Source organism: Gouania willdenowi, chromosome 4 (assembly GCF_900634775.1).
Source record: "Gouania willdenowi chromosome 4, fGouWil2.1, whole genome shotgun sequence".
Classification (NCBI taxonomy): domain Eukaryota; kingdom Metazoa; phylum Chordata; class Actinopteri; order Blenniiformes; family Gobiesocidae; genus Gouania; species Gouania willdenowi.
In genome coordinates, this window is record NC_041047.1 from 26,728,080 (window position 1) to 26,740,591 (window position 12,512).

At 43.8% G+C, this 12,512-nt stretch overlaps 1 protein-coding gene across 1 annotated transcript; it reads right to left on the reverse strand.

Annotated features, from left to right (window-relative positions):
* Window positions 1–338: 338 nt before the first annotated feature.
* On the reverse strand, window positions 339–12,261 carry tmem161a (transmembrane protein 161A). Its single transcript, XM_028444534.1, has 11 exons — window positions 12,167–12,261; window positions 11,673–11,776; window positions 10,119–10,202; window positions 9,915–10,006; window positions 9,635–9,791; window positions 7,808–8,023; window positions 7,478–7,621; window positions 5,681–5,794; window positions 5,425–5,599; window positions 5,120–5,216; window positions 339–1,211 (listed from the first exon to the last, which is right to left on the reverse strand). The coding sequence occupies exons 1-11, from the start codon at window positions 12,167–12,169 to the stop codon at window positions 913–915; spliced, it is 1,485 nt and encodes a 494-aa protein (XP_028300335.1). The 5' UTR covers window positions 12,170–12,261; the 3' UTR covers window positions 339–912.
* Window positions 12,262–12,512: the final 251 nt, after the last annotated feature.

Consider the following 12,512-nt stretch of genomic DNA (forward strand, 5'->3'; position numbering starts at 1 on the left):
TCAGTCTAAAGCTAAAGCTAGAGCAGAGTCTTACTGCTGTTCAGACATTAGATTACCTCACTTTTTACCTGCTGACCATCACAAAATGTTTGGGTTATTTTAGCCTTCAGATTCAAATGACAGAAGATAATAGTGTGACGATATCTCAATACTGCGATATATCGCGATATTTTTTCTGCTTTTTCACTAAAATGTGCAGGTAGGTCTTCACAGAAATGTTGTCACTGTTGAAGGAAACAATATATTGTTTACTGGAATATTGCTCTATAATGGTGTCACTGGTAAGAAAGACCCTATTTTTTGTTACAGAAAGCACTATTGGAGATACTTATTCATTTACATTGGTATGTTGCACTAAAATAGTGCCACTGTTCATGGGACACTTTTTCAATTTATTGTCTTTCAGAGACATGAAATAAAAATAGTATTTTTTCATTTAATCTTTTTTCTTGTTATGTCAGATAATCGGAGATTGATTTCTGATCAATATCGCAGTATCGTCATATCGTGAGATAATTGTTATGGTGAGCTTTGTATCGCGTATCGTGAGGTACCCACCCTTAGAAGATAACCATAAATGTCAGTGAATTCACTTTAGCCATAATTAAGCCTTCATTTTGAGGTTGAAAGGATGAGCTGATGATCAGATCTGATTTTATTTTTTGGGTTGGGGGGGAGGGGAAGACGCCAGATGTTCCAGACAGTGAAAGTTTCCTTATGATACAGGCCAGAATAGTTCCTCTGCTCAGTCCCAAAAGTCAAAGACAACAAGGTCACTAGTATTGCTATGGTTGGTTATTGATTACCTACAGACTGCAGCGGTGTCCTCTTTCTTCTACAGGCCTCCATTGCACTACTTAACAGTAGGAAAAAGTTGCATTGCATATGTTTAGGTCCCGGACCACATTCTGCTCAGTTCTGCATGAGGTACTGGTGGAAGTAGATCCCAAACAGAGAGCTGATGACCTGGCAGGCAGCGACCCACCAGGTAAGGAATGCAAAGAATCCCCTAAAGAAAATAGGAGTCAGGATGGAGCGCATCGCGGTGAAAGCCTCCAACAGCCGAGCAACCGTGGCCTGGATGTCCTCCTCCATGTCCTCCATTCCATCCTCGTCTTCGTCCAAGCTGCCAGGCAGGACGGGAGACGCTGTGGTCATCACGACTGCTGGAGTCACACCTGGTGTCTCATCTGTGCTCCAGGAGAAATCCCCTATGTGACGCCATAGGAAAGAGGCTTTTTACTCGTGTGCCACTTCTCTTCATAAGACAGTCAAACTATTCCCAGTTTAGGAACATTGATTGAAGTTGGAGCTGCAGCAGATGGTGGATGAATAATGTAAAACTTGGTGGTTCACCATAACAGGAGTAGCCAACAGACGTCACCATGAGTGACTGCTTAAAATGCCTGATGTGCATCAATACTAAACATTAAAAACAACAAAATGCTTGAGTTTACCTCTTACTATCAATTATAATCGGAAATATTACATTAGCTACTAACAGCATGTCGGACACAGGTTCTCAACTGGTCTCACCCTGGGATCCACATTTTGCCACAGCCATTAAAATCGTGACCCACTTCTTTTTTTTTTGGAATTTAACCAACAGAATTTAATTTTTCAAAAATAGCTTTTGAAACAAATATAAAGTTTTTTAATACATAAATCTATATATTTTCCTGTGCAACATGCATTGCTCAGCAAGCCTGTCAAAAAAAAAAGATTCTTTCAAAATAAAAGACAAGTCTAACATGAGACATTTAGTATTTATTTATTTATTTATTTTTGACCAGCTGTCCACGACCCACGTTTGGGTTCCGACTAGAGCTGGGCGATATGGACCAACATTCACATCTCGATATTTGTTCTCATAATAGCGATATATGATATAAATCTCATTTTTAACTCTATAAAGTCTGACTGGAAAGATAATTCTAGGTTAAATTTGCTGGTAAAAAGTGCCACACAGGCACATTTATTAACAAACAGCTGATCAATATGTGCCACTTTTGGCTTTTTCTCCTCTAGGGGACAGCACATGTGAGTGAGTTCTGTAGTGTGACTTGTTTAGGGGAAGGCCTGAGTTAGGACACACTCAGTGTTCCATCTAACTGTGCTTTACATGCTGTTCTGAGAAGTACTAAGTAGTGAAAGCAGCGATTTCTCAACGAACTATTTTTAATACAAAATAAGTTATAAAATGTATCTCAGAAATATGGAAAAGGACAGACTGTACTTTATGAAGAATATTAAATACTTGTGATTGTATGAATCAACTCCTCCATGAACCGCCACCTTAACGTGGTGGAGGGGTTTGAGTACCCGATTGATCCTGGGAGCAATGTTTTCGGGGGCTTAATGCCCCTGGTAGGGTCTCCCAAGGCAAACATGTCCCAGGTGACGGGTCCGACTAAGAGCGGTTCAATAGCCATATATGTACATGAAACAACAAAGGCAGTTCATGTCGCCCGAATTGGCGCTACCGGGGCCCCACCTTGGAGCCAGGCCCGGGGTTGGGGCTCGAGTGCGAGCGCCTGGTGGCCGGGGCTTTGCCCACGGGCCCCTGCCGGGCAGAGCCCGAAAGGACGACGTGGGCCCGCCCTCCCGTAGGCCCACCACCCGCAGGAGGGATCATATGAGGCCGGTGCAATGTGGATCGGGCAGTCGTCCAGGGCGGGGGCCTTGGCGATCTGATCCCCGGCTACAGAAGCTAGCGTTAGGGACGTGGAATGTCACCTCTTTGGCCGGTGAAGGAGCCTGAGCTTGTGTGCGAGGTGAAGTTCGGACTAGATATAGTCGGTCTCACCTCGACACATAAGAAAGGCTCTGGAACCAGCCTTCTCGACAGGGGTTGGACTCTCTTCTACTCTGGAGTCGCCAATATTGAGAGGCGCCGGGCCAGGGTGGCTATACTTCTTGCCCCCCGACTTAGTGCCTGTACGTTGGAGTTTACCCCAGTAGACGAGAGGGTAGCCTCCCTCCGCCTTCGGGTGGGGGGACGGATCATGACTGCTGTTTGTGCCTATGGGCCAAACAGCAGCTCGGAGTATCCACCCTTCTTGGATTCCTTAGAGGGAGTACTGGAGAGTGCTCCTTCTGGGGATTCCCTCGTTCTGCTGGGGGACTTCAACGCTCACGTTGGCAGCGACAGTGAGACCTGGAGGGGCGTGATTGGGAGGAACGGCCCCCCTGATCGGAACCCGAGCGGTGTTTTGTTGTTGGACTTCTGTGCTCGTCACAGATTGTCCATAACGAACACCATGTTCAAGCATAAGGGTGTCCATATGTGCACTTGGCACCAGGACAACCTAGGCCGCAGTTCGATGATCGACTTTGTAGTCGTGTCATCGGATTTGCGGCCCCATGTCTTGGGGCCGCATGTCTTGGACACTCGGGTAAAGAGAGGGGCGAAGCTATCAACTGATCACCACCTGGTGGTGAGTTGGCTCCGATGGCGGTGGAGGATGCCGGTTAGACCTGGCAGACCCAAACGTATAGTGAGGGTCTGCTGGGAACGCCTGGCAGACCCAAACGTATAGTGAGGGTCTGCTGGGAACGCCTGGCAGAGTCTCCCGTCAGAAGGAGCTTCAACTCCCACCGCCGGGAAAACTTCAACTATGTCTCGGAGGAGGCGGGGGACATTGAGTCCGAGTGGGCCATGTTCCGTGCCTCTGTTGCTGAGGCGGCTGATTGGTGCTGTGGCCGCAAGGTAGTCGGTGCCTGTCGTGGCGGCAATACCCGAATCCGTTGGTGGACAGCTGAAGAAGGAGTCCTACCGGGCCTTTTTGGCCTGTGGGACTCCGGAGGCAGCAGACAGGTACCGATGGGCCAAGCGGAGTGCAGCCACGGCAGTCGCCGAGGCAAAAGCCCGGACGCGGGAGGAGTTTGGTGAGGCCATGGAGAACGACTTCCGGTTCTTTGTCACCGATTCTGTTCATAACTTTTATGGACAGAATTTCTAGGCGCAGTCAGGGCGTTGAGGGGGTCCGGTTCGGGGGCCTCAGTATTGCATCACTGCTTTTTGCAGATGATGTGGTCCTGTTGGCTCCAACATACCGTGACCTTCAACTCTCACTGGATTGGTTCGCAGCAGAGTGTGAAGCGGCCGGAATGAGAATCAGCACCTCCAAATCCGAGTCCATGGTTCTCGACCGGAAAAAGGTGGAGTGCCTTCTCCGGGTTGGAGATGAGGTTCTGCCCCAGGTGGAGGAGTTCAAGCACCTCGGGGTCTTGTTCACGAGTGAGGGAAGGATGGAGCGAGAGATCGACAGGCGGATTGGTGCGGCGTATGCAGTGATGCGGAGTCTGCACCGGTCCGTCATTGTAAAAAGGGAGCTGAGCCGAAAAGCGAAGCTCTCGATTTACAGGTCGGTCTACGTTCCAACCCTCACCTATGGTCATGAACTTTGGGTCATGACCAAAAGAACAAGATCACGGGTACAAGCGGCCGAAATGAGTTTCCTCCGTAGGGTGGCTGGGCTCTCCCTTAGAGATAGGGTGAGAAGCTCAGTCGTTCGGAAGGGGCTCAAAGTAGAGTCGCTGCTCCTCCGCATCGAGAAGAGCCAGATGAGGTGGCTCGGGCACCTAATTAGGATGCCCCCTGAACGCCTCCCTAGTGAGGCGTTCACAGGGCACGTCCCTCCGGAAGGAGACCCAGGACACGCTGGAGAGACCCAGGAGGAGACCCAGGACACGCTGGAGAGACTATGTCTCTCGGCTGGCCTGGGAACGTCTCGGGGTCCCCCCGGAAGAGCTGGAGGAAGTGGCCGGGGAGAGGGAAGTCTGGGCCTCCCTACTGAGGATGCTGCCCCCGCGACCCGGAAACGGCTAAGCGGGAGAAGATGGATGGATGGATGTATGAATCAAAAAAAGTAAAAATAATTAAAAAAAAAGATATATCTCGATATAGGCGATATTATTTTCTATATTGCAAAAATAAGAAACTCGATATATCTTGAATCTCAATATATTACCCAGCCCTAGTCCTGACCCACCAGTTGATAACATAGAATACAGACTCCTACAGTCTAGAGTTTGTTTATGTCAAGTGCTGAAACATTTCTCCTCAGAAGTATTAATAAATCTATGGTGACATACATTACAGTTATATTTTACTTACCCAGAGCTTTGAGTGACAGCGTGGAGAACAGGATGAGCAGAACAGGCACCAAATACTGCAGAGTTACTACGGTCAGGTAACAAAACACACGAGTCACCTGAGAAAAAGGACAGTTTTAGTCACAATATGTGACACTGGGATTCAGATCATGGGTAAGTCACACTGTGTGACTATTTTAGTTTTTTTCACAGTTCAGATTTAGTTTTTTACCAAACGTGTTCAAAAAATAATATTAAACAAGCATGAATTTGTAATAATTCGAGTGTTCAACAGTTAAGGAACGTAACTAAAGAAACAAATCTGACTTTTCTTTGAATGTCGACGGCAGCGATTCGTCCCGCCTCCCTTTTCATCTGTTCCACCCACTTCTGAGCCAGGTCCAGGTAGGCCTGCAGGTGGTAACGAGTCAGTCCTAAGCGCAGCGCACACAGCACCACAATGATCCACAGACGCACGCTGTCAAATGCTGCACTGGACACTCTGTGAGAGGGATCACACATAGGTAGGGACTCTCACTACAGTCTGTGGACTGAAGTTTGACCAACATAAAGAGCCACTCACATTGTGATGGAGGTCTTTCCCATGGGCGCGCTGGCCAGGAAGTCTCTGGCTATGGGTTTCACCCACAAAATCAGTATAACAACAGGAGACAGGAAACTCATGTGTAGCAGAATCCTGGAAGAAAGCAGCAAGGATGTTAGCATACGGGCTACAAATAGCCCACCAAACAAGTGTTTTGATGGTTTCTATGAAGCTTTTTGACCCTAGACCAGTGGTTCCCAAACGTTTCACAGTCCCGTACCCCTTCAGACATTGAACCTGAAGCCATGTACCCCCTACTCCTGCACACTTAAAAAAATAATAATGTAATATCATATACAACGTGGCCCTACAGCACAAATCTGGCCCTTTAGACCATCAAATTCAGCCTGCAGGAGAAAGTTAAAAAGACAGAAATGATTCTCCAGTTGTAGATAAATCAGATAGGACATCTCAGATATCTAAACACACTTCAATGTATATTCCACAATATTTGGAGAATCACAATTTTCCCATGACTCCAGTCATTTTAAATTCAAAATTGTTCTAAGAAGTAAATTTTCCTGCAATTACTTAATTTCCCCAAATTAAATAAAAATTGGTCACAAAAATAAAGAAATTTCGAAAAGCAAATCCTGCAGGGACTGATATGTCACTTATTGCTTGGATATTGTTGGCACTTAACATACTTTATGTCTGAGTTACACGCCTTGTAAAGTACAAACTTGGATACATCAATCAATGTTTTTTAAATTTCTATTCACGTACCCCCTATGACAATTGGCTTACCCCACTTTGAGACCACTATCAGTGGGTGATTTTCACCTGAACAAACGTATTCACATTATTTTCTTGGGTTCCGGGGTAGCTTCAGCATCTTTTCTGACGTTTTAGAAAATGTGGATGTCCCCTACTCCAAAGCCCGTTTTTTCCTACTGACATGTTTGGGTGATATTCATTTTGCAATATTGATGGTGTCCCATTAATACTGCACTGTATGTACTGACTGCATCTAAAAAATGAAGTAAATGTAGTCCTGAAATTTCCATGCCATCTTTATTTAGTCAATTAATTGTAAATAAATATCACAAAATGGTCATTTCCAAGGACATTTACGTATATATACTAAAATTATATTTTAGTCAGGTGTACCAAATCAAAAAATGCCCCAGAAATGGGTGGCGCAAAGACCAAGTTTACAGCTTCATTATTGTTTTCCTAAACATGTTTTGTTCTTACTGTACATTCCTAATTTTTCGATAATTTTGGTTAATATTTTAGTCCACCCATGGTAGTTTTTATTTTGTTAGGCATGGTTAAAAATAAAAGAACAACTTGTATTGTCATATTCTGAGAATAATTACTTTTTATTGGGAATAATATATCGAGTAAATATGCTACATGTTAGGGACAATCCCACCTATAATTCATTTATATCTCAGCTAAGTTTTAATTAATCAGACCTGTATTAGGCAGTTCTCTTGCATTTTATTTTATGCTTTAATTAAAATGTGTATTGAACTATTTAATGAAACTGAATCTTTAGGAAGGTGAATTATAAAGTTCTATGAATGTTTTTATGCCATTTTAAAATGTGACATTTTTATTGTACTAATAATGATAGATTTGGTTTTTAGGGTGTCCAGGAACAGCAGATGACAAATAGCCATTAGGCTAACTCTGGTACATTTACTGATTTACTAATTTTAGCGATAGTGTTCTAGGATTAAGAACTACAGCACCTAGCCTGCATCTTTGATGATTAATATCTTTATAACACAGTCGGGGACTTCCATGTCTGTTTACATTGATTCTTACTGGATGAGAGGGCGGTCTGAGTTCATCTGCACTGCATCCAGATGAGTCTGAGCAAGCCTCAGTCCAGGAAAAGCCAGCAGAGCCCCAATGTAAGCACAGACTGCAGCCAGGCCCAGCTTCACCGTCAGCTTAGTCACTGGGATCCTGCAGAGGAAAGCAAACAGGAAATGACCAGCCACTATGATGCTATCAATGTAGCAAAGAGTTCAGAGGTCACACTGTCAGCACAACACTGACACTAAAAGATGTTCCTAAAAACAAAGAAATGTTGTCGTTTCGTGACTGTCCAATTTGGGAAAAACAAATCAACATTCCAATGGCAATACTCACGACCAGTCAGCAAGTCCCTGCTGTTTGGCAAACACTTCCAAGTTGTCGAAAAGGCTGGAAAAGCCGGACTCCAGGCCGAACTCCAGGTAGTCCTCTCGGACCACCAGCACCAGCATGGCCACCAGCAGGGACAGGAAGCCAAAGGCGAGGCACACCGAGCGCTCCCCACCCTCCTCAGAGCGGAAATAGTGACTCATCAGAGTGTGGAGCGTTTTCCTGAGGACGCAGGTCAAGGAAAAGCAGCTGGGCCATAAAAGTACGTCACTTAACATGACATTGTCTTTAGACAGTTCAAACTGAAGCTATAAGCTGGACACAAGTAATAATACATTAATTTTAAGGCTGTGCAGTTAATGGAAATTTGACTACAATTTTGATTATTACACTAAACGAATACAAAAAAAAGCAAGAAATGCGATTATTAAAATTATTTTAAAGGTTTTATTCGCTAAATAAAACAAACTTCCACAATTTCAGCCATCTACAAAGAATAAAACTTGGCACACACCAAATATTAATACTAACACTGACATGTTTAATGCACGCGCATGCTAGCTCCTCTTCCCCACCCCTTTTCGAGCTAAAGCTAGCCTGCAGGCCAACACAAGGAAAGTTGTTGCTAGCGGTCTTGAAAGGTGGCAGGAGAAACACTGGGTTTGATGATGAAGACCTAGAGCAAAGTGAACATACTTGATTTTAGTGTTTGAAGGATTATATTTACATTTAAAGGGGCAGTATTATGAAAAATGCACTTTATAATAGTTTTGCTTCAATGATATACATCCCTTTAGCCTTAATCCGTGGGGTAAAGTTGAAAACGTTTCCTCCCTCCCTTGTTATTCCACATTTGTAAAAACATCGCGGAAACTCCTCCTACCCTATATAAGAATGTGAGCTCCTCCCTCTCAAACTAGCTCACAGGTAAAACTAACATTGGTTTAATGGATAATATACATTATATGTTATTGTCAATTAGCTCCATACAAGAAATGCGTTCTCTGCATTTAACCCCTCCCTGAGGAGCAGTGGGCAGCCATGGTGTAGCACCCAGAGAACAGTTACAATCAGTTCCTTTTTTAGTAGCCGTTATATCGCCTCATATCTCCTTTGACATGATCTGACGAGTTTGTGACCCAATGTGACACAGCGGTTGGACAAAACAGTGGATTATCGTTTTGAATGGACTACTCCTTTAATCAGTAGTGGAAAAAGCGACGTAGCAGCTCCGACGTAGCCGCATGGCGCGCACACACCCTGAAACAGTGTTTGTCTGACTCACAATCACAATAGCTGCTTAAATAGCTGTGTTTTACTGTAATGTGCAGTGTTTTGGCTGAAAACAATGACAAGAGTGTGTGAATAGCAAAAGACATTCGCTAGCAATAGCTGTTGTGTGGCGTCAGCGTCTATAGACACGCCCACTCATGTATATCCATGAAGGCTCAAAACTGGCCAGTTTGGGAAAATACTATGTTTTTGGGGTTCTTAGAACAAATGAACAGTTAAAGTGATGACGCAGGGGTTTCAAGAGCTTACCGTTCAACCAATAGCAAAATTCAGTTGTAATAGCCGGCGTTCATACCTTAGTGGCCAGTATACCGGACATTTTACAGCTAAATACGCAAAATTAAAATACTTTCACTAAAACGCAGTGATCGATGACTACAGATTCTTCTGTTGTATTAATGGACCTTCAGGTTCTTCTTACTACATGCTGACCCTGAGGAAGGCTGAAGAATATCACAGAACAAAATCCCTGGTTCAAGTCCCTTATGTAGATGCTTTTTAGTCTAATTTTTCACAGTTCTGTTACCGTTGGAAGGATACAGCCCAAAGAGAACAGTGAGGACACACCAGATAGCTCCAATGTTGACCTCCTTGCTAGCGTCCACCATGCTGTAGTAACCCTCGGTGAACAGGAACACACCCGTTGAATAGACGGCAAAGTCTATGAGCCACTGATACTCCAGGAAAAAGCGCAGCACTGGGAATAATAGGAGACAGACACAGAAAGAAGCCTCATCAGGAAGGATCAACTATAAAGCACACACTAATGTAGCATCAGTGGTGACTCGTGACTGGTTCAACTTGATGACTGGCTTTTTACCCAGTGCGTCGATAACAGTGACAGGAGCTTTATCCAGATACAGGTCGATGTCTTTGGGGACTGTAAGTGGTTTATTCTCCCCATTCTGCCTCCTGGAAACAAGCACAGAGATCTATATTCCTAGATCCAAACACACCATCTTCTATTGCATTGAAACATTTACACAGAAACTCATGACTAAGTCCAAGTTATGCCATACCATACCTGTCTTTTCTGGTCTGTTTGGGCATCTGTTTTCCTGCTAACGCACACAGCTCGCCCTCTGACGGGTGTTTAAATCTGTATAAACTGAGATAGAGTAAAAAAAACATTCAACCACTGGTTAAAAATAGTCACATTTTTAGGTTTATTTATTTTTCTTATTGGTTTGTACCAACCCTGGTAAGAAATATTATATTTGACAATCCTTGTAGTATTAATTATCATTGGCAGTATGTCTAAACAGTTTTTTTTTTTTGTGACTTTCACCCACTGTTGTGTTTTATATGAAGTTGGTTTAGAGTATATTTAGTGCTTGTGACTCTTAAATGTAGCTTTGTGTTTACAAATTTAGTTCCTTAAGTGATCTCAGGTGGGCGTCATTCATCCACAGATGACCTGCAGTTTATAAGAGCATCATAACCATAAACTGGACATCCGGTGGCCACTTGCGGCCCTCAGTCCAATTTTGTACAGCCCCCAAAGTAATCTCACAAAAGTACAGAAACATACACACACAGAAAAACCACCACAAAATGACACCAAAAAACATACGAAATGAAAGAAAATACGTAAAAGGACAAAATGACCAAAAAAAAAAACACTACAAAATAGTTCAAAAACAACATGTGATGGAAACTAACAAAAATTACTCAAATAACATCCAATGACAACATAAACACACAATGAAAGAAAAACACAAATACACTGTGTAACACTTTAATTTAAGTTTTATACTTAAAAGTGCGTTCACACCGAACGCGATCTTGTGATGAGTCGCTTGAACATAGTGGTGCATTATGGTCGCTCCAGTGATGTGATGACCAGGGAACATGGCAAGGGAGAGAGAGGGCTGATCACTTCTTCTCCAGCCGTACTTTCACAGCATTTACCATAAACAGCGCCACATTTATGGTTTAAATTGTCAACTTACAGAGTTACTAAAGGATGAGTTCACTTAGAATGTAGGCTTGTGCAAGGGGTTAACCACATTCACTTTGCCCCAGTAAGTTGAGCGACGAGGTGAGTCACCGGAATCGCTCAAGTCCTGTCACTTGAGGTCGCGCCATTTACATTGATTTTGAATGTAATCTAGTCGCTTCAGTCACATTCGGTGTATAGACGCACTTTTAGGCTGACATTACGCTGTCATTAGCACGAATAAAGTGTCTCGAAGGATATTATTAAGCGTTGTTCACTAAATGATGACACCTTTGGAGCTATGTTGGCATTTTTGGGGTTAGGTGGGGGGGGATCTAGTGGGGTTAGGGTAACAAACAACACTTAATGACAGCCTTTATGACTCGTTCTTTGTGACCACTTTATGTATAAAACTAGTAAAGTGTTACCAAATCTTTTGTTCTTTCCTGTATCAAAGCTCATATCTGTGATTTTAGAATGAGTGAGTGAGTGAGTGAACTAATGTGAACAAACAGTGATCATCATCCAGAGACTGAAGAAAGTTATTTAGAGACTCCAGAAGCCATGACTCTTATTAACAAAAAGAGATGCACATATTAAAGTAAATAAAGGGGGTATTGGGGGTGTGTGTGACTGTACCTGCCGTTGCAAAGGAGCCAACGAGCAAAGGAGCAATGTGGAGCCATTCTCTGCATGACACTGGCAGCCAGCAGGCTGACCACCAGTTGAATCCCCATTAGAGCCTGTCAGGGACAAATGAGGATGACTATACATGGAGCAGGTCAACCTGACAGCAGGGCTACATGCAGCACACAGCGGGGAAAAACAGTCTCAAAGTGACCCAGGTGGAGGTTAAACTGTGTCATACGTAACGATCCACACATCATTAGTGCATTGGCGTCATTTAACACGTTCAAACTTGCAGAAAAGTGGCAGAAAGCGGACACATGGCTGCAGCTAATTTTAGCTTAACTCCAGCACCTGTCACCTCTCCACTAGCAGCTTAGCATTAGCAACCTAGCTCCCTACACCGGCTCCGGCAGCGGGAGTGCGCAGCTGCTGCTCAGCACAACCTGGGACTGTGAGAAGAATTCATTAAACATTTGTTTTAGACTCAGAACAAGCAAAGTTACCATCTGCTCTTCTTTAAGATGTCTGCTAAAGCAGAGCCGCGGCACGAGCCTTCCCTCTGCTGCAGGACACACGCGAACCCGCACAGTGTCCCGGATGTACTTCTGGAACGCTGCGGTATGTTCAGGTACTCCTCGAAAGAAGCGGAAATTCTACCACTAGTCTGTTCTGTTTTCAAAAATAATTATATTCATTTAAAAATCAATTCAACAGTTGAATAGTCACATCCTAAAGAGCTATTTAGTTACCTGTCGGATTGATCACTCATTGTATATAGATTTACAAACCTAGTTTACTGGTCAAAAAGTGTCAATATGCGCTTTTTCCTCTTTTGTTTTCTATTCATTT

What these genes read in the sequence shown, in the direction of transcription:
- tmem161a (XM_028444534.1), bottom strand. An exon ending in TGGCTCCTTTGCAACGGCAG is followed by an intron (nt 10,203 to 11,672) that starts GTACAGTCACAC and finishes ACTCTATCTCAG; the next exon opens with TTTATACAGATTTAAACACC. An exon ending in CCGTCGACATTCAAAGAAAA is followed by an intron (nt 5,217 to 5,424) that starts GTCAGATTTGTT and finishes CCTTTTTCTCAG; the next exon opens with GTGACTCGTGTGTTTTGTTA.